This window comes from Crinia signifera, chromosome 3 (genome assembly GCF_055691185.1).
Source record: "Crinia signifera chromosome 3, ASM5569118v1, whole genome shotgun sequence".
Lineage (NCBI taxonomy): Eukaryota > Metazoa > Chordata > Amphibia > Anura > Myobatrachidae > Crinia > Crinia signifera.
Genome location: NC_139219.1, coordinates 248071655 through 248093423, shown reverse-complemented (window position 1 = coordinate 248093423; position 21769 = coordinate 248071655). Strand labels below are relative to the sequence as shown.

The window sequence follows — 21769 nt, the reverse complement described above, 5'->3', positions numbered from 1 at the left end:
CATACATATCCATGCAGTTTTATTTTCCTGTATCAATTCTTTTATGTCTTTTGAAAGTGCCAAACATGCATCTTTGTCTTCACTACCAGCTATTAGAGTAAGTTGTTAAAAGGGGACCAAGGGAGAAAAAAAAAAAAAAACTATAGTGTTACTGAAGTTTCCAACCTACTGTCATCATGCGGGATTTTATACGATCTCCTGTAGTCGATTAGTGTCTTGGCAACAGAGTGCAGGAGAAAACATAACATTTCTTTTACAGACTGCAGGACCGGTGTAAGTTACTCTGTGGTTTGTTGGCCTGGAACCCAGTTGGGCCTTAGCCATAATTTTTTTTCTGATTTATTTCATTAATTTCAAAGACATGCTTTGTTCCACTCCTTACTAAGTAATAATAATGTCGAGGTTAACTAAGATATGATTTAAATAGAACACTAGGAACATAAAAATATTTACATATATTTGAGTTACAAATCTGCTCTACTATATAATATCGGTGACTCTTTGAAAAGTAATATAAAACAGAAATTCCGGTACTTGTGTATTTTGGCGGCGCCCCCGATGTCCGTCGTACGACGAACAGATCGCATCGCATCGCATGCCATGCACCCGATGGCATGCGATGCGATGCGACGCGATTTTGACCCCCTATACGACCAAAAATCGTATAAGCACCCTAAAGGGTGCTTTTGAGCACCCAAATGGGTGCTTACAATGTTAAATGCACCCCCACGCCACCCCCCACTATAAACGTGAACCCGAAGCGTGGCGAGCGCAGCGAGCCCGCGAGGGGCGGCGGTACGCGTCCTACGACCTTTTCATACCCCCACTATCCACGTCGGCGTGGAGTTGAGAATAGAATAGTGTGGCGAGCGCAGCGAGCCACCGAGCCCGAAGCGTGGCGAGCGCAGCGAGCCCCGCGAGGGGACGCGGATACCTTCACAGTTATACGCGTCCCCTCGCGGGCTTCACAGGTGTCCGTGGCGACGCGGACACCTGTGAAGCCCGCGAGGGGACGCGTTTACCTGTGAAGGTATCCGCGTCCCCTCGCGGGGCTCGCTGCGCTCGCCACGCTTCGGGCTCGGTGGCTCGCTGCGCTCGCCACACTATTCTATTCTCAACTCCACGCCGACGTGGATAGTGGGGGTATGAAAAGGTCGTAGGACGCGTACCGCCGCCCCTCGCGGGCTCGCTGCGCTCGCCACGCTTCGGGTTCACGTTTATAGTGGGGGGTGGCGTGGGGGTGCATTTAACATTGTAAGCACCCATTTGGGTGCTTAACATTGTATAAGCACCCATTAGGGTGCTTATACAATGTTTAATCGCATCGCATCGCATCGTATGGCATCGTATGCCATGTACAATGGCATACAATTTCAAAATTGTATGCCATCGTGCACTATCGTACGATATCGCGTCGCATCGCATACCATCGTATGTGTTATGGTATGCGATGCGATGGGCGCCGCCAAAATACACAAGTACCGAAATTCCTACCAGGCTACATATTTAACTTTCTATTTTGTTGGTTTTTAACTCTCATTTTGAAATGAGAAGATCATTTCACGTTTATTGTAGAATAATAACACAATTACTTCTATGTGCTTCATAGGAATTGCTTTGATTCTATTTCTTTGTATATAAAACAGCTTGTGGTAATCACATTGCATATTACATTGCACCAAAGTATTACATTTGTCTCAAAGATTTATACAGGTGATGTAATTATCTATTTTGAAGTGTTCGAATATTATTTGAAAAAAATGTAAAAAGTGATTTTTAGGTTTTATCTTAAATAAAAGAAAGTGGTTGTTATTTTGCAAGTAGAATTCATTGAACTTTTGGTACACATATAGTTAGCCAATTAGGAATAAACCCATAACAAACTAGCATAATGTTATGACAGTAATAAATAAGAAATTCAGTAGCAAAAAGGATACATTGCCTTTATAACGTAAGAAGCCCCAAAAATGTTACCAAATAAAAATAGAAGGAAAGGTAAAAATAATAGAAGATAGGCAGCGACGAGAGTGAAGGCTGACGGGAGTAATAGAATAAAGGTATCCACTGGAAACCCAAAGACCAAAAGACAGATAACAAGATATAAGGGAATGTTTATGTTTTTTTTTTATTATCTTTTTTTATAACTAAATTTATTGGATGCACACCAGGAATTTATTACTGATCATAATTGGATTAGTCTCAATATATATTTTTTTAGTTAAGCACTGCTGATTATACTGTAACTATTATCTAAGCGCTGCTCTTTAAACCGTACCTATTAACTAAGCACTGCTGATTATATTGTATTTATTAACTAAGCACTTCTGATTATGCTGTGCCTAGTAACTAAGCACTGGTGATTATACTTTACCTAGTAGCTAAGCACTGCTGTTTATACTGTATTTATTAACTACGCTCTGCTGATTATACTGTACCTAGTAACTAAGCGCTGCTGTTTATACTGAACCTAGTAACTAAGCACTGCTGAAAACCAAATGATCAGTTCCCCACTCCACTACAGCCAGCGTAAGCCCCTTCCACTTCTTTAGGACATCAATTCACATAGTATATTACTGTCACTAAAATGTTACCTGCTTACATAGAGAAGCATCAATCTGCTGGCTTAACAAGTTACTACAGGGGTGTGACATAGGGATGGCCATCGTTGCCATTGCCATCAATGGTTACCGTCGATGGCAATTCTGCAACTGGCCATCGATAGTGCTAAACTATGCAATGGCTGGCCATCGATATTTTTAAATATCGATGGTCATCCATTGTGTTTGATTGATTGGCATATGGTCCAATCAAAACACGGGGGCGCGGCTTCTCGGGTGTCGGGGGGCAGAGCTATGCTCCGTGTCCCGGTACTTTGGCGGGGGGGGGAACAGCAAAACATCATTTTGCTGTTCCATCGATGGAGGGAAACCATCTGGTTCTCCTCCATTGATTGCAAAAGTATTCAACATTGGCCATGAACCATCGATGATTTCAAATCATCGATGGTCGATGGCCATCCCTAGTGTGACATATTTAATTAAGTCTAAACATTTTACTTATTTTTTGTATATAAATTACACAGGTTGTTTGACAAAGTAAATATTAATGCCAATTATCTGTGTTGCTTGGCCTTCAGACTTCAGATTTTTAGCATTTTCATTTTTTCAATCTTATTAAATAGTCTGTTTACTACTAAGCGATCTTGCTGAGCGTTTTGAGTGAGCTAGCATTGCTCAGAATGCTCAGCAACTCATTATGTGTGTAGGACCCATTAGTTAGAGATCCCTCAATCAACAAAGCATCAGCATGATATGATGTTTTATAGATGCTGCAGTTTGCAGTGGTCTCAAATTTTTTGCAATCTACCTTTCATAGGCGAAGGGAGTCCAATTCAGTTATCTCCATTATATAGGTAAAGGTTGTTTTTTTTAAGAATATTTTGTAATCTGACAACACCCCTTTTAACCCCTTCACTGGCAATCCCGAGGATTTTCCGAGCTATGCCTTAATGCCCAGGCTGGCAAGCCTGGAAAATTCTCGGGATTGCCAGTGATTAGCGCCGGGCAGCGCTGTTGAGTTCATCGCTGAACTCAGGCAGCTTCAACGCTGCCCGGCTCCCACTCCTCTGCCGCACCCTGAGTCACCGCACCCCTGGCTGTTGCATTATAGCCTGCGGCACCGACTTATGACAAGCCGGTCGCCATACGTAGGGAAAAAGCGCCGGGGCAGGCAGTAGCTGATTGACGATTCAGTGGCGCTCCCGGACCTGGGCAGAAAAAACCTCGCCCAGTGGGGAGCGCTCCCTGAAAAAAAAAAACACTGAAGGGGTTAAATATTGCCTGTAGAAGAATAGAAAAACCCTTTCATATTGCTAAAATATCCTGGGATATTGCTGTGTTTGCTGGATTTTTGATGACGTCAACGCATTTTGTTTCCCCAATTGCCTGGAAACTTTCTCAAGACGTCTTGAGAAAGTTTCCAGGCAATTGGGGAAACAAAACGCGTTGACGTCATCAGGAATCCAGTATTGGGTCTCATCCTATCCTTCACGCTCTCAGCGCACTTGCTGTTGGGTCTCCTTCTATCCTTCACGCTGTCAGCGCACTTGCTGTTTCCAAACGACCTATTCCGGCTTCCGTCCAGTGGTGACAGAAACGGCATGTGTCTCTCTATCCCCCACTGCACAAGATGAAGGACCGGCTGCCGGCGCCCGGAGAGGTTCCCTACACCAGGGATGGGGAACCTTTGGCCCTCCAGCCGTTGCTGAACTACACATCCCAGCATGCACTGCTGCAGTTTTGCTATTTGGCCATGCTAAAACTGTAGCTAAGCATTCTGGGATGTGTAGTTCAACAACAGCTGGAGGGCCGAAGGTTCCCCATCCCTGCCCTACACCTTCTGTAGGTTCACACAGTGGTAGTGTCTGTCTTTTTCTAGAAGCTTTACTCTGTCCTAGAGTTCTCTATTACCAAAAGCTCTCAGCATTTCTGCTCGTCAAAAAGCTTAATCTAGCAGCTGGTATCAGGTGACAGTGAGTTCAGAGGGCAGGAACCAAGGTTGCTAGATGTTGAAGGAGTAGGAGAATGATGCAGTAGTGCAAAATCACTTTAAATACTCCATGCATTTATATTTAGTGTTTGCATTTATAATTCAAAATTGGCCTTATTATCACCAAACAGTAGCAGCAGAGGTGTGTTAATGAACATAAAATGTGAAATAATGCAAATGATAAGACTCATATTTATCACCATGCCCTTGTGAGATGGCCAGACAGGCCCTATATACATTTATAAATGTCACAAGCAGCTAGTTGTTTGTAACATTGACTTATTTACAGTGAACTGTCAGGGCCAAATACTACTAGCTCATTTGCATAATATCAAAGTAACTTTTGTTCTCTCTTTATACTCTCTTCATGGTGGCGGAAACACAGTACATTACAGCCAATGGTACTGGGAAGCTTGAAGATGTATAAACTGACTCCAGTCTGCAGAAATATAGATATTATATTTTCCTTTCCCTCAACATGTTTGTTTTTCTGCTCATCAGGAGATCACATCTTGCATTACCCAGCAGGAAAAGAAAATTCATCGAATTGAGAGAAAATTAGCAGCTAATTGGATTGAGATGATGCCTTTATTGGTAAACTGTTATTCAGAAATGCAAGCTGTCAGGTCTATTCAAGTCTTTCTATCAGAAATGCAAGAAGAAGGATCTGAGATAATCTGGGCAGCCTACATATACTGTAGATCTATTTATAGCATTAACTCTGAACGGGAATGTAATAAATGGTTTCCATTATACTCAGAAACATTTGCAGGGTTTGTGAATACTTACCACTGAATTATTGCACACAGTAGTTAATTAAAAATTAACAAATATTTATAGTTCCAAATACAAAATAAATCATTATATTACTACATATTGTATGGCAGTGAATACAAATTCTACTGATATTCCCATTAAATAGTAATAAGAACACAGAAAAAAAGAAGAAAAATTAGGTCCCTTTAGGGCAATATACTGTATAAATAGAGTCAATGCCGTATCTATAAAGTGTACACCTTGGTCCATGAGGGGTGACACTACACTATGCAACCATTTCTACTATGCAAGCATACTAACTTCTCCTCTGTTGGCAGCATAGGCATCAAAACAGTGGGTGCTCCAAGGCCCGAGCAGCCATAAAAAAAGGATGAGAACCCACGGGCCATGGCCAGAGCTCACCCGCCGCTCGCCACACACTTGTGCTGCTGAGTCTGAAAACACAGTCAGCGGTGGGGTCCCTGTGGCGGATGGGAACTAGTAGCGGTATTAATACCGCTACTAGTTCCCATCCACCGCAGGGACTCTGCCGCTGACTGCCAATCCGCTGCTGGGACCCCGCTGCAGCGCTGCCCGGATCCCGGCCTGCTGCCGTCCCGGACTGGGGGGTGGGGGCGTCTGTGGGGGCCCATTGCAGGGCCACACCCTTCCCTAAAGGACATGCCCCCTTGAGCACCCACCAGCAAATAACATAAATCGGCACCCCTGGTTGGCAGCACTGTGCAAATCACTGGGAATATGTCCCAGCAGACAAAATCACCAGGAAAATGCCTGCCACTCCATTTTTTCTGAGACCTGCCTAACGCAGTAAACCCTGGCACATTGCCAGAGTTTACTAATGCTTAGTACTGCTGGCTCATTCTCTCCCTGGAAAGTTTTACAGATCTGGAGTCCTTCCCTACCCCATGAACAACCCAACACACACTACTGAATGTCCTTGTAGCTCTCTGCAGCTTTCCTTAAAAGTGGGAGGTACAGGCAGGCTGATTACGTGATTTGAGCTCAATCCCATCATTGTAGCTTTTTCTCATCTATTCAATGCTAGTAATCTGTGCATTGAATATCTGTGGTGGGGCTACAATGGTGCAACCACACATCTACCTCCCTGCACTTCCCAACCATGTTAAGGTCAAGCCCCTATTATACAAAGCTGAATGCACCCCACCATATCAGGCAACCAGAAAGTCATAAAGCATGTGCTGGCTACACTCAAGACAGAAGGAGTCCTGGGCACTGACTGAACACAGACCCCCTCCACTCCTGATACACCCCTGACTGGGGCATATTGTGAGTTGGCAACAAAGCAAAACAGCAAGTACAGTAAAGTAGCACCAGGACAAACCATGTTATAATGCAAGGGGTTCATATGCAATCATTATTTTTGCAATAAGAGGATTGGAAGATGTACAAAAACCAGCCTGGTGTTATGCCATTATGTAGAAAAAAATGCCACACTGGGAGGTAGGTGTACAGTATGAAGCAGTGATAGGAGTGGAGAAGGGTGCCATGGCAACCAATCAGCTTTGCATATCATGTGCATTCTATAAATGTATATATAGCAGCTGATTGGTTGCCCTGGTACACTTCTCCACTCTTATTATGGCTCAAACGTCTACCCCTGAATTTTTAGTTTAACTTGTATGTGGAAGGAATAAATAAAGGATTCTCAAACAAAAAAATAGCAAATGGGGCATGTCTCTCTCTCATTTTCCTGTAGTGGTCGGGCCAAGGATGCCAGTTCCTCTAAGCTGCGACCGGATTGCAGTTCAATGCGATCCCAAATGCAGGCAGGAGGTGGTATGCGCCTCATCCTGCATTTACATTACTTAAGGATAATTAAGTGAATGGTATAAGTGAGGGAAGATGAGTGGTATAAATGAGGGAAGGAAAATCACATTAGGGAAGAAGACCCGGCTTGTGATAACTTAAGGGTTCATTTTACTACAGCTTCTAAAAATGAAAAGCCAATCAGATGTAATTTAATCATACATTAAGAGGGAAGTCCAGCAGCAGAGCATTGTGTCCCTCCTGGCATGGGTCATGTTGGGAAGTATGGATTAGGGTGTGTGCCAGCATTGTAGTGAAGTTTGGGTCCAGCCACTAGCACACTGCAGAAGGCTGCCTGAGGCATACCTCCCAACATGACCCTCTCCAGGAGGGACACATTTCTCTATTTCTGGGCTTTTCCTTAATATATGATTGCCATTACCTGTGTTGAAGCACCTTTATTATCAATTAACCTGTGTGAAACAGGTGATGGCAATCATACATTAAGAGGGAAGTGCAGGAGCAGAGCATTGTGTCCCTCCTGAAGAGGGTCATGTTGGGAGGTATGCTGAGGTGTAGGTGTCAGGAGCATGTGACCCCAGCTGGACCGCTGATAACTGTTTTCTCCATCACCACAAGACTTCGCCATACTCACCATCCACGCCTCAGCTTGTTCTGTCCTCTCGACCTCTCGGTGCTTGGTTGTCCGTCATCTGGTCTGCCTGTGCTTCTTCCGGGTCACGTGACCTTGCTCCGGTTCGATTGTTCTAAATAATAACTATCTGATTGCCTAGTTTTAACAGGTTAAATGTTTGCTTGGTGGAAAATGTTATCCCCTTTCACCCCCTTAGTCATCAAATTTAAATAAAAATCTATGCTTAGTGGAAGACTGTAAATAACTGTCACACATTCCAGACTATGCAGCAGGTCACATGTTCTAGGTCACCAGCAGGTACGTAGGCTTTTTCCAGAGCACAATGATATGATGCACCTTGCTCAATCAATGGCATCATAAAAAATCAATAATAAAAGTTGCACTTCTGCTGTTAATATATAGATGTTGTCCTTGCATAATGTGTGTTATTATGTTGTTTATATTATCTTAGTACACCAAATGGTCTGTGATTTGTAGACTAACTACATGTTTTGAAATGTCAGTTACTGAGCTCCTGCAACTTTGGCATATGCATATAACATCAGACCTTTCTCATGAGCACTCATGCACTTAATCCCTGGTGAGTACACTGTATATACTGTAATTAGGAGAGGACTACACTTTCACAAAATTTTATTTCTCAAAGTTCAACAGAAAAAAATAAGCATGTCTCATCCTCCTATAAAAAAAAACCAATCCTTACTTCAACCAATATAAATATTAATATATCCTATGCATATAGAAATATTGTGTTTATGTATATAGAATGCATCAGTGGTCCCATGTAATATGTATGATGTGATAATAGAAACTGGACCTATTAAGTTATATTCATTGGGCAAGGTTGGACCTTACACTAGGCTTACAGGACCGCCCTTAAGAAGAGAATTCTCAAGATTAAGTTTGTAACCCTTTTATTTCCATGCTTTAAATGTTACCGGGCACTATGTTTACCTTGTGTGTTCCAGCACCGATACTACTGCCTATCATAAAATCCTGGCTACACATTTGTCATACTTCATTTACTCCATTTGATCTGATTCTTTGGATCCAGGACTTGCAATTGAAGTAGTTACAATAGGATAAACCAATGTTACAAGCAGAACTAACTAGAAATTTGTTGGTTTTGCAAATTTAAATATTTGGGTGTGTTCGGTTTTCAGCCAAACTAAAAAGCCAATTTTGAAGCTAAACACATGGCATACAGCTTAAATTAATTAAATATACTGCATAGCACACCAAGATACTGCCTCTAACAGCCGCTGCAGATGGGGTGTCTTAAGTCTCCAAGTTAGTATTGCATGGTGAGTTACTACAAATTTACTATGCATATCACTGTATACTCATGACACACATTGTTCTGGTGTTTGAAGTACCCTGAGGAACCAAGCTATGAGAGCAGTGGCATGTGGTAGGGTGAGGGACCTGGGTCGTATTAGGCAGGGCCGTAACTAGGGGGGGCTGGGGGGTCATGCGCACCGGGCGCTGCATGTGGGGGGCGCTGTCGAGCCGGGCAGCGGGGGTCTGGGGACAGGCAGCAGGCATCCAGGCGACGGGCGTAGCGGCAGCTGGAAGCAAGCTACGCTATTTGCCCGGCGGGAAGTAGATTTTGAAAAGTCTTGCCGGACACTGATTGGCTGAATTCTCTCAGCCAATTAGCGTCCGGCAAGTCAAAATCAGCAGCGCTTCCCGACGCCAGGCAAGTAGCGTAGCTCACTACAAGGAATAAAGCCGGCGCATCGCTTCCCGTCCCTGGACCCCGCTGCCCGTCCCCCTGCTGCCTGGACTGGAACCCCCGCTGCCTGGTCCGGAACCCCCACTGTCTGTTCCTGGACCCCACTGCCCGTCCCCCTGCTGCCTGGACTGGAACACCCGCTGCCTGGTCTGGAACCCCCGCTGCCTGTCCCTGGACCCCGCTGCCCGTCCCCCTGCTGCCTGGACTGGAACCCCCGCTGCCTGGTCCGGAACCCCTGCTGCCTGTCCCTGGACCCCGCTGCCCATCCCGGGACCCCGCTGCAAAACGGTATGTGGGCGCAGGGTCTGCTCAGCCTCCGGTGCCAGGGGCAAGGCAGTCATTTGCCCCCCCCCCCCAGTCAGTGGGGGGGGGGCGACCAAATGACCGCCTTGCCCCGGGCGCCGGAAACCCTAGTTTCGGCCCTGTATTAGGACAAGTATTAGTTACAGATACCTTTTAGAGAAGGACTGATAAAAAGCATATGATCTTCAACACACTTCTGCAACCCCTATTCATAGAACACCCAGTACAGTAGTTTTGAACTACATTGGACAAATACACACTTAAAATAAATATTGCTCCTAACATAAATCAGCCCCAGAACACCCAGGCTTCAGCTTTTGCTCTCTAACTAACCATGCAGGACATTCTTCTGAACCAAGAACAGTGTGCAGTGGACCACACATACTTACCTACGTTTTCTTGTTTAAGGTAGCATAGCCAGGCCAAAGATGCAGATGAGGAATTATGCACCATTACATATTGGGGACTTCAAAGTGCGGTTCACAATGAAGATCACCACCATGACCCTGTCCACTATACTATAGAAGTGGGTGGTGTGAAGGAGGGATGTCTATTTTCCTGAATGGTTGCTTTTTTGCTTACTTATTTTCAAATTTCAATTATGGACCACACTAGTTTTCTTTGTAAAGAAGATTTTGGAATAATACTTGTGCCATTGTAATGAATTTATACTTCACTTGCGTAGTTGCATCACACCAGAGTCTCCATTCACAGAACTCCATATTGCAAAACTGCAGATTGTTCTCTGTATGTGTCATAGCGTCAACTGTATGATGGTCTACCACTAAAAGTCAACAGGGTTTAGATTGACACATGACATAGGTAAAAAAATGGGAAGGTCTAACATCAAAAGGTTGACATGAGTTTTTCACATTTTTTTTGTCACAAATTTCAATGTAAGTCAACATGGGCACCATATCTGTGTACCGGTCCCCCTTGCATGGCTCGATGCACTCGCCATGCTTTGGGCATGATGCATTTCTGTGCTTGGCATACTTCTGTATTCTACCTCCACATCCTAATGGATGGTAGGGTATGAAATTCTGCCTGTCGCACAAGTCTGCTAAAAAAAAAAAACACATGAAAAACTCATGTCAACCTTTTGACTGTCCACATTCCCATTGTCAACATAATACTTGTGTCGACCTTCTGATCCTGCGGACCTTAGCCAAAGGTCAAGCTTCATAATGTCAACCTAGCAACCCTATCCCCTCTGTACACTATAAACACGCTTCCCTTCTTAGGCACTGCTGCAATAAGCAAATAATCTCTTTGAAAGGTGTAATCATTAGTAAGCATGACAGCCATAGGAACAAAGCATTCCAATATTTTTAGAGATCTTCAAATAATTTTTGCTTTTGCAGGAGAACTAATTTATGGATTATGGTAAATTACATTATTCTTGGTAAGAATCCTTTAGAAAAAAGTGTTTCCAGTTGTCCCAATACAGATAACTATTGAGACACGAGTGTTAAACATGGATGGAAAAAATGTAAGTAATCTGTGTAAATCTGTTATCATGGAAACAGCTTCGAGAAGCACATGTGTTAGTTGTGGCGCAACCTGAAACTATGTTTACTTTCATTTAGAACAGCTGCAGCTTTTGACACTATTTGTGAACGTTAATAAAGAAGATAAAGAGAAATTTGTAAAGGGTACAAGGTGGTATGATCACATCTTACTGACAAGTTGTTAAAAAAAACTTACACCGCCAATATAATACACTATTTAAAAAAATATATTGCAAAATAATTTAAATAAATAACCGGCATAAATTAATTTTGTTTAATGAAAGGGAAGCTTACCCAGTTTTTGCAAAATTTGCCCAAAATCTCATTACGTTTCTACTCAGAGTTTCCTCCTCTTTTGTGTAATTAAGTCTTCTATATATAGGAGTTCCAAAAACAAATTCAATCTCATATCCGTGTACCACTCCCATCCAGTTTGGCCATGCCAATTTTGAGGATCGGTGATTGAAGTAGTACATATAAGCCTTGTTTCCAAGTTCAGAATTTCTCATTGTGAATTCCAGCAGCGGACATATAAAATTGTAATCTCCAACAATATCATCCATGGCATCGCGATTGTGAACAGGATTCTGTTCATCAACCCAATTTGTGTAATGAAAAAGGACAGAATCGAGAGCAAGTTCAGAGGCTTTGGGAAATGCAAGCTTCACACTTTCCTGAAAGTGAGTCCGATTTATAAAACTTTCATGATCTTTGCTAAACCCAGGAACTAGATAAACTAAGAAATATGACCCTTCGTCTTTATTGACCCCAGTTAATATTTGGGTATTTTTTTTTAGTTGCCCAAGTTGCAGCAAATTTTCAGGTAAATCTAGGAGAAAATCTCCATCAACTGTAGGAAGGAAACTAACTTCTAATAATGCTCTGTGTGTTAAAACAGAAAGTGATTTTTCAATTATTTCTTCAGACGTCTTAATCCGAAGACAAGCAATTATTTCAGTCTCATTTCTAAATGAACAACTCAACAGGTTTGCTAATGTTTGAGCTTGATATCGTGCTGATGTACTACTTATAACAGCCCAAGGCGCATTTGCGGTTCCACTTTGCATAATGGCTCTAGTAAAATACGGATGACTTTTGGGAGAAAGCATGTGATAACTAACAGATGCTCCTCCAGCACTTTCACCAAAAAGTGTTATGCTTTTTGGATTGCCACCAAATGCTGCAATGTTCTCATGTACCCATTGAAGGGCTAGTCTCTGATCAAATAGGCCTGCATTTCCTGGAGCTTCAAAGTTACCTGGAAAAGCCAAAAATCCTAAAACCCCCACTCTGTAGTTCAATGAAACAACAATAACACGTTCATTCCGAGCCAAAAACTTGCCATCATAAATATCTAAAGAAGCTGTTCCAGTCTCAAATCCACCACCATAAATCCAGACCATGACACTGGCATTTCTTGGCTTTGGACTAGGTATCCATATGTTAAGATAAAGACAATCTTCACTTAGCTGTGTATTTGGATTCCACATTTCAGCCCCTGAAAAACCAGGGAATGTTCTATCAACGTACTGATAGCAAGAGTTGCCATAGTTTGTAGCATTCCACACTTCGGTCCAAGGCTTAATAGCCTCTGGTTTTTTAAATCGCAAGGCTCCAACTGGTGGTTCTCCATATGGAATCCCAAGGAAAGCTGTTATAGTCTTAGAAAATACTGATATCTGTACCCCTCTTACTTTTCCATACTTGGTAAGTACAATGTCATCATCATCATCATCACAACGAACATTGATGAAAAACACACAAGCTACTGTAAAGCAGATTGCAGAGATATTCTTTCCTTGTGTCAGATTGTACCACATCACTGATAACTGCAATATATAAATATGTTCACATTCAATTAATACATACATATTCAATTAAATATAATACAATTTATATGCTGCTGTCCTAGGCTTGTGCCTAGCTGGCATATAAGGAAATTATTTATCTGATGACTTTACTGAGGCTTTTGTATATATACAGTACTTGTATTGAAAGTGGCATGTCTTTATGTCCATCAAATCTGTCTTCTGTTGCTCATTCTATAATGAATCTTGATTACGCTTTATACAGTATCTCTGCAATGTTATGCTCTACTAAGGTTATAAGTGGAGCAGGAGATGTGGTACAGTCTTCCACTGTGCCCTCCCATACCTGCCCCAGTTTTCCGGTGATATATTAAGGAAAATGGCATACACACCAGAAATAGCAATGGCTCTGTTCCAAAGAGATGCTGCTGTAAATATGGAAGGAACCTGCTGCATATATATCCCCCATTTAATTAAAGTACCTCTGCCTGCAACAGGCAAAGGCATGCTTGATCTTCTCATGCAGTCATTTTTAATGAGTCACAGATAGCTTATGCTTTACTCAATATGAATCCCATAGTGGGGCTTCAACATTTAGCATTTACATTTTTGGATTTCAGATACATTTGCATATACTTAACTGCCATTACCAATTTATTATTTAACATGCTTGACTGAAAAATTGTATAATGTCAATGTGGACATTCTTGGATATCACATTTGCCATCTTTAATATGATAGTACATAGGTTCTCAAAGTCAGTCCTCAGGACCGCACACAGTGCATTTTTGCAGGTCTCCACCTGTGGATCTTTTTAAAATGTGTCAGTCAGTAATGAGTGCACCTGTGGGTGGGTGACTTGAAAAACATGAACTGTATGGGGTCCTGAGGACAGAGTTTGAGAACCACTGTCATAGTTTATTATCTTCTTATTAAAATATGTGTAATGTATGCATTAACGGAGACTGCCACTAAAATATTTTTAGTGTGTGGTTTTAGACAGAAATCATCTGAAAATTAACTTAATAGCAAAAAGGTCTTAGAGTATATGACTTTTTTTTAGCATGCACTTTTATCTATTATATTGTTGTCTTAAGAGAGCTTTTATACAGTACATATTAAGGATGTCAGTGGAATCAACCCCCTGCATGTAATACAACAAACTTCGGGAGAGAGAAGGGCTTTATAACAAAAGTTATATATCATCTAGAGGAAGGTTTAGTGTCTTATAATTCAATCATTTTGTTATGTTTTGATTTTGACATGAGTGCAGTTTCTATGTTTCACTCTACAGTATACAACCACTCATAATCATTCAGTTAGAAAAATACATACTGTACACACACATATATATATATATATATATATATATATATATATATATATATATATATACACACTTATTTCAGACTTTAAAATAAACGAGGCAAGAGCCAAGAATTCAGATTGTTTGTTATCAACTTCTTTTCACGCTCTTTACCAGCATAAAAGTAATCACATAGCACACAGTGCATGCTCGTCCTTCATATCTAACATAAGGCAAACTTCAATATCAGGGAAAATTAGGCATCCATTCATACCCTTCAAATGATTGTTTAAGCAACAGTATGTGTAAAACTGCTTGAGTTTCTTTGTGCAAACTAATCTGACAGATCAAGTAGCCACAATGAATTAACTATTGATCTTTCCTTACTAACTACATACAAATCATATACCTATTTCTTATTGAAACACGCTATATGGTGTCTGTTATAGAACTGCCTTTCTTCTGAAGTAACACCTCCGTGGAGGTAGCGTTATTAATTAATACTTGAGTTGGAATCATTTTTATATGATATCCTTGTAGCAGCATGTATGTAAAATGTCTTTCATGTCAATAATTTCAATGTTAAAGCTACAGTTCGTAGTAATAAAATTCATATTGTAGCTAATGACTTCTAATACATTAATTAAGCGACAACCATTAAAAGAAACCATGGCAAGAAAAATGGAACATTATTTTCCATATGCCAAATTAGATTAATTTTTTAATCACTTTTAAATACTTTTATTTGTTTGTGAAAACAGATTTCTGTCTTGTTACCAATGTTACAAAAATAAAATTTGATGCTAAAATGTTCTATTTACTTATCAATTTGAAATGACTGTACTGTACATATGCAAGCCTCTTATTTATTGTAAAGCAGATAAGTTTCCTTTATGATATCCATACATTTTTTATGTATGTATGTTAACTTTGTCTACTGAGGATGTAGACCCTACTTTCAATGAATTTGTGATAACATCAGTATGTATTGCATTAATTGTGTCATGGGTTAATAAAATAGACATATCAGAGGTGAAAGAGAACAGAAAAAAACATCTGCAGCTTCAACAAGAAAACAACACAATAAGTAAATAAAAATAACAAAATGAGTTAGTAATAAAAATAGTTGTTTGAACATACAACTAAAGGTGCCCATACACTTTACAATTATTGTATACAATATTGTATACAATATTGTATACAATATCGCATCTCGGTTTTGCGATGAGATCTAGTACAAAAAGTATGTGCTGCACATACTTTTTGTACTAGATCTTATCTTATCTCATCGCAAAACCAAGATGCGATGAGATGTGATATTGTATACAATATTGTAATTTTTTGTATGGGTACCTTGAGTTACACACAGTTTTGATGATAATATAATTTTATGGAATAAAGCTATGGACATGCTCTAGCTAGGTTTATGGGATGGGAAATTCTTAGCTACCATTTCTTTTAAGTATATAAACTCATGCATTGTCTTAATGCCGAGATTCAACCATGCACCACTGCCCTCATGTGACCTACCTATTAATAACTTTCTCTAATATTAGAGGCACTTATCTTATTACTACCGCTATTTTAGGTCTAGCGTATTTTTACATGATAATAGAATAGAAGTTAGTGCAGCTAAACATCTGAATAAAGAATAAAGCATGGTAATAAACAATGTTTATCAAAATATATGACAACAATGTATTGATGTTCTAGCTGTGTTCAGTAGCTACCATCACAATAAATCTATTCATAGCGCACTGTAATTGCTCAACAAAAGAACATAGTGTTGTTTGTTTATAGCTTCTTACAGAAGACTTCTGTGATTTCATTATTTTTTGCTTTATGTTTTTCTATTTATGTAAACAAATCAGAGTGAAGGTTTCTCCCGTTATTGTTCAATTAATTTACTCCGCACATTTTTAGTCTTTGTTATGCCAAACCAAAGCTCAGCATCAAATAAATAAAGCAAACAATGGGAACATACATAAATTGTGGGCTCTAGTACATTACATCTAACTAACAAGTTTACTGTTTTACTGCACAATTTTTGCCATATGTACTCACAAGACAAACTAAAAAAAGAACTCAGCAATAGAGGGAATTCGCCTAAAGTGTAAAGAAATACATTATTTAGTGACAACAAGTTTTCTTGCAGTATCGCCGTTTTATTTACTTATTATAGTCTGTGGAATTTAGAGTAAGTATTCAGATTTCTACTTGTTTATAGCAAGTAAAGTGGGCCTAAAAATGTGAACTAATAGAACCAAAGTTTGATTATCTAATATTATATAATGATTGTGCACAGTGAATATTTCTTAAAGTTCTTTAATATTTATTTTAGGTTAAAAAAAAAAACATAATCATCATATTTTTAGTTAATTTCTAGGTACAAAGTTGTTTGGCTTTGTTTTAAGATTGTTGTACATGACTAGTCAATTTATAGATTATCCATTGTGCCTGCTTTACATGCACTATTCAGTATCTTCAACATTATGTATTTACTGTACATGCAAAATAAAAATACAAATATCTCTCTCTAATAGAGGGTACACACGGTGAGATATATGCACTATTTTTCTATTCGATTTTGCTTATAGAAGCAGAATCGAATAGAAACTCGAATGGGCATCGAATGGTTTTTATACAGTCGATGCAGATTTGATCCCAATGCACGCTCCGGTGTAGTGTAAATTGAATAGAAAAATATATAGTCAGGCAAGACTATATAGTGCAGATCTGTACTATATAGTCAAATTGAATGTATTTTGCATACAATTAGATTCAAACCCAATCGAATCAGGATCGAATTGCAAGAAAAATCGCACAGCGTATACCCACTATTACACATCATATCTATCTATCTATCTATCTATCTATCTATCTATCTATCTATCTATCTATCTATCTCTTTTCTTTGTCTAGCTATCTATCTATATCTCTCTAACACATCATATCACATCTTATCTATCTATCTATCTATCTATCTATCTATCTATCTATCTATCTATCTATCTATCTATCTTTCTATCTATCCTTTGTCTATATCTATATATCTCTCTCAACCAGGTCATATCTATCTATCTATCTATCTATCTATCTATCTATCTATCTATCTATCTATCAGTGCAATGTCTTGTGAAACTATTTCAGCCTGCTGGTGTCTGCTGTCTTCTAAAGATGTGTTTGGAATAATAGTGTGTTCAGTAAAAGAAGTACCAATACTGTTTTGTATCTTACTGCATCTTCTGAATGAATATGAAGCACAAATTATCAGTCATTAAAAGCTTCAATAAAATACAGAAATGTTAAAACACTTACCAGTGCTAATCTAATAAAGTTTTAAACAGCGAGGTTCTTAAGTAGTTCAGTGTCTAGAAGTACATCTGCTGCCTCAGTTCTGTAAATTGGATGGTACGGACATTAATAGAAACTGTGTCTGAATTAAAGCTCGCGAGACTTGGCAGCAGCAACTTGATCTGCAAGCAGCCGATCTTTACCATCTGACATCTGTTCTTTGCATAAAAGTTGATTTAAACTTGCTTCTTTAGAGCCAGTTCAAAAAGAAGGAAGCCAGTCACAAGTTATGGCAAACAGCTTGTTTTCTCAAGCTATGCCACAGTAATATGCACGTCAGAAGTATATCAGTCTAATTCCCAGAGCAATCATTAAATATTACTTTATTATAAGGAAGTGTAATTAGTTATGGAATTATCAAATTTACAGTAATAACAAGAGCACCTGCATGTATTCCCTGTATGTTGGAAGCTGAATATCATTATTGAGATAATAACTTGTTCTTGTACAGTATTTTATTTTACATATCAGCATCACTTGCTTCAGGGTTTTTCCTATAAACTCACCATTGGGTATCTTTATGCATACACTTTAACTTCACCTTTGTAAACTGAAACCTTATAACCTTAACACTTAAAATAAGACACGGACACAAGTAATGGCGTTTTAAAATAAATGTCAAATTTATTGATTGACAACTATGATCTGACTATATATAGTGGTGGCACTAAAGAATGGTCAGGGGAAAAGAGGTAACATCACCGCACACGATTCACACACTGCTGGTGATCAACTCTTCCTTCACAACGCACCCGTGCAGGTGGTGTAAACCCTCTCCCGTCCTGAAGCGTGGGCTAATGACATATCGATGTCGAGAGAGCGCACTCACTATCTACATACTACTACATATATACAAGAGACTGTCTTTTACCACTGCCGAGAATAGGAAAAATAGGGATCGGAGGGGAAAACTTTACAAAGAGGTCGATCATCTGACTTCCTGTCCTCTCATAGCCTGCCATCTCCCGCCCTGTTACACCTATTGGCTATTCCCTACGTCATCAGATCTCATAGTAACTAACAACATGCTACTTAAAGTGACAGCATCACAGAACCCTTCCGTGGTTTATGTCTCCTCCATGCTTAATCAGCCATCGGTTCTCTTTCAATACTGTGGCCAGAGGCTAAAGATGACTATATCCTCCTGTAGCAGAAATAATTATTACTGGATTTTTGTCTCTCTTGATAAGAATACAGGAGAATATGGGGATATTCAATCCAGGATCCCAACTGTCGGAACGTCCCAACAGTTTCTCTCGACTGCAACTCAACAGTCAGAATTCAATGTTCTGACTGTTGCTTGATGGAAAGTCCGAGGATTGTCAAAAAAAAACGGCCACAGATTGTCGAAAAAGGGCTGTGACTTCAACAATCCATGGCCATTTCCGACAAAAACAGATCTGATTTGTTTTCAAGTCAGATCTGTTTTGTCGGAAATTACCTTTAATGCTGACGGAAATGGCAGCATTGAATAGGCGAGGGCCGCTATTTCTGCGGGTTGAAGTAGTGGCTGAAAATTCAATGTAGTTTCTTAGTGCACTATAGTCCCTACCCTCTAGTAGTAATAAGTGAGCTATAGCTGATTATCTATAGGCTAGAAAATGACCGGCTTAAGACTACCAGCTGTGATCCCCTCTTACACAGTTCTGTGTCATATTTGGTACCCGTTTTCAGTCTTTCCTTGGCACCCCAAGGAAAACAATACTTACAAATACATTTGTAAACAGTACAGTTCTGTCACAATTGCATTAGCAGTAAAACAGGGGTGGCCAAACCTGTCCTCAAGATCTACCAACGGTGCATGTTTTCCAGGCAACCTGTGGCTCTATAGTAGGAATGAATGCAGCATGTTTTAAAATGTGACAGTTAGTACTAACTACAGCTGTGTACCAGCTAGGTGATCTGGAAAACGTGGACCGTTGGTAGATCTCGAGGACCGGTTTGGCCACCCCTGCAGTAAAAGATTACTATTTTTACTATCTTCTCTTCAATGGTAAATAGAGAGTGTTCACAGTCTCTTCTTACCCTCTTACCCTCATCAAAATTAACATTTCTTGCATATTCATGCCCATAGGGGAAAAAAAAATCTTAAGCTTTATATTAAATAAAAAAAACAACACCCACCAGAGCTTTCCGTTCCCCCTTGGGCATTCATGCCATGTGCTCACAACCATTATTATTGGGTTTAGCTATGCAAAGTAGCTAAGCCCAGGGTGTCTTGTGTAATCATGTAGGCTAGTTTTTGTCATTGTAAGATAAAGACACTGGCATTGTTATATCCCCCAAAAATTCTGAAACACCCACAGTTTGTATTCTGCTCCACATCACTGTCCTTAAATGACTGCAGCCTGTCCATCAGGATATGGCTTAATGGATGCTGCAAATTTTCTTGCAGACTCATATCTGTATGTGTGCAATACAAATCCTCTGCATGTACTGATCGTCTAATATCGGATATGGACATAAACCATTGGCTTGCATTCATCTCTAAATTAGGCCTTATATTCTTTGCCGTGGCTAAAACATCGATGGTGATTTAATATTCCATATAAAGCTTGCTTTCTCTGCAGTTTTTGTGGTGGTTCTGGCCTTAATCAAAAAAAACAAACCCACTGTTTAGCAGAATTAGCCCCCAGTGTTTATTCATAATTTAATACCATTGCTTACTGGGTACTTTTTTCATTCAGGTTAATTCTGAATGCCTATTAGGGAATCTATACCACAATACTGAAGGCAGACACACCTTTTCTATTTACCATCCAACTAAAAAAAAAATGTGTGATTTATTTTTTTCTTCCCCATATTTTAAAACAGGGAAAATATTTTTAAATATGCTATCAAAACTAATGTGTACCTACTAACAGCATTTTCTAATACATACAGTGCAATAGAGCTTGTTGTCAACCCTACCCCCTCACCTTCTCCATCCTGCTTCCCTTGATTTCAAATCCATTTCTCCCGTGCTGTATTCAGTTGAGTTATCATAATGCAAACCTTATCCCCTGTTCAAAAGAAGTACACAAACTGTTGTGCCATGAAGATGTGTAAGCACACTTGCCTTTGGCGATGACAGTTACTTCAAGCATTAGCTTCAATCTCAGCAAGAAGTAACATAATAATAATCAATAATAAATAACAAAATATTAAGACTTGCAATGGAGATACATATGTCTTTCTTGTGTAGTCTTCCATCCTCGGCTCTTGTGTAGCTTCCAATTTATTGATAGCGATATCTTTCAATCATAGCGAATTTGTCTTTTTGAGATCTCATCATTTTGAACTATTCCAAGTGCATCTCTGCATTACTGAAAAATAAGAGCTTAATAAGGTTTACGTGAGTACTATATTATTTCAACATGATCCATACAGCTATACTAGTGATGTACAATGTCTATAATGGATGCAAAGTGTGCAGTACATAGGGATCTATGGGCCAGGGGCACCAAGTTTCAAGAAAGTGATAAAGTGGAGAGTGATAAACAGCCAGCCAATCAGCCTATAACTGTTCTTTTTCAAAGCCAGCCTGTAACATGGCAGATGGGAGCTGATTGGTTGTCTATCACTCTCTGTTTAATCACTTTTCTATGCTTAATACATCTGGCCCTATGTGTGTCACTAGAAAAGGAAAAGGGGATGAGGTGGAGGCCAAGGGCACTGGGCTAATTTGACTATTGGTAAGAAGGTTTGCTCCAATCAACACAGTAAATTCAATTGCATTATATAGTTGTGGAGGTGCTCCCGGGGAGTAGGGTAAATATGGTTGAAGAAATGTGATATCCAAGAGAGGATATCAAAAAGTCTCCCGGGTGGGGCACATTTATGGTCAGTGAAGGCGTTTTTGTCTGAAAGAAATTTAGAAATGTATCTAAATACTCTCTGAATATTGAGGTACCCTTCCTCCTACTTTCAGACATTTAAAATATTATATTTCACTACTTTCTCTATTCATGTACTTGTATTTGTTGTCTGTACGTCTTTGTCTTATGTCCGTCATTTGATCCACTT

At 39.8% G+C, this 21769-nt stretch overlaps 1 protein-coding gene across 1 annotated transcript in view; it reads right to left on the bottom strand.

Annotated features, from left to right (window-relative positions):
• Positions 1 to 17828, bottom strand: part of BCHE (butyrylcholinesterase) — a 58543-nt gene extending 40715 nt beyond the window's left edge. Inside the window, exons 1-2 of the mRNA XM_083177835.1 lie at positions 17729 to 17828; positions 11591 to 13125 (exon numbers count right to left, since the gene is read on the bottom strand). Coding sequence (XP_083033961.1) covers positions 11591 to 13116 — 1526 coding nt within the window. The 5' untranslated portion in view covers positions 13117 to 13125; positions 17729 to 17828. The remainder of the gene's footprint in view (positions 1 to 11590; positions 13126 to 17728) is intronic.
• Positions 17829 to 21769: the final 3941 nt, after the last annotated feature.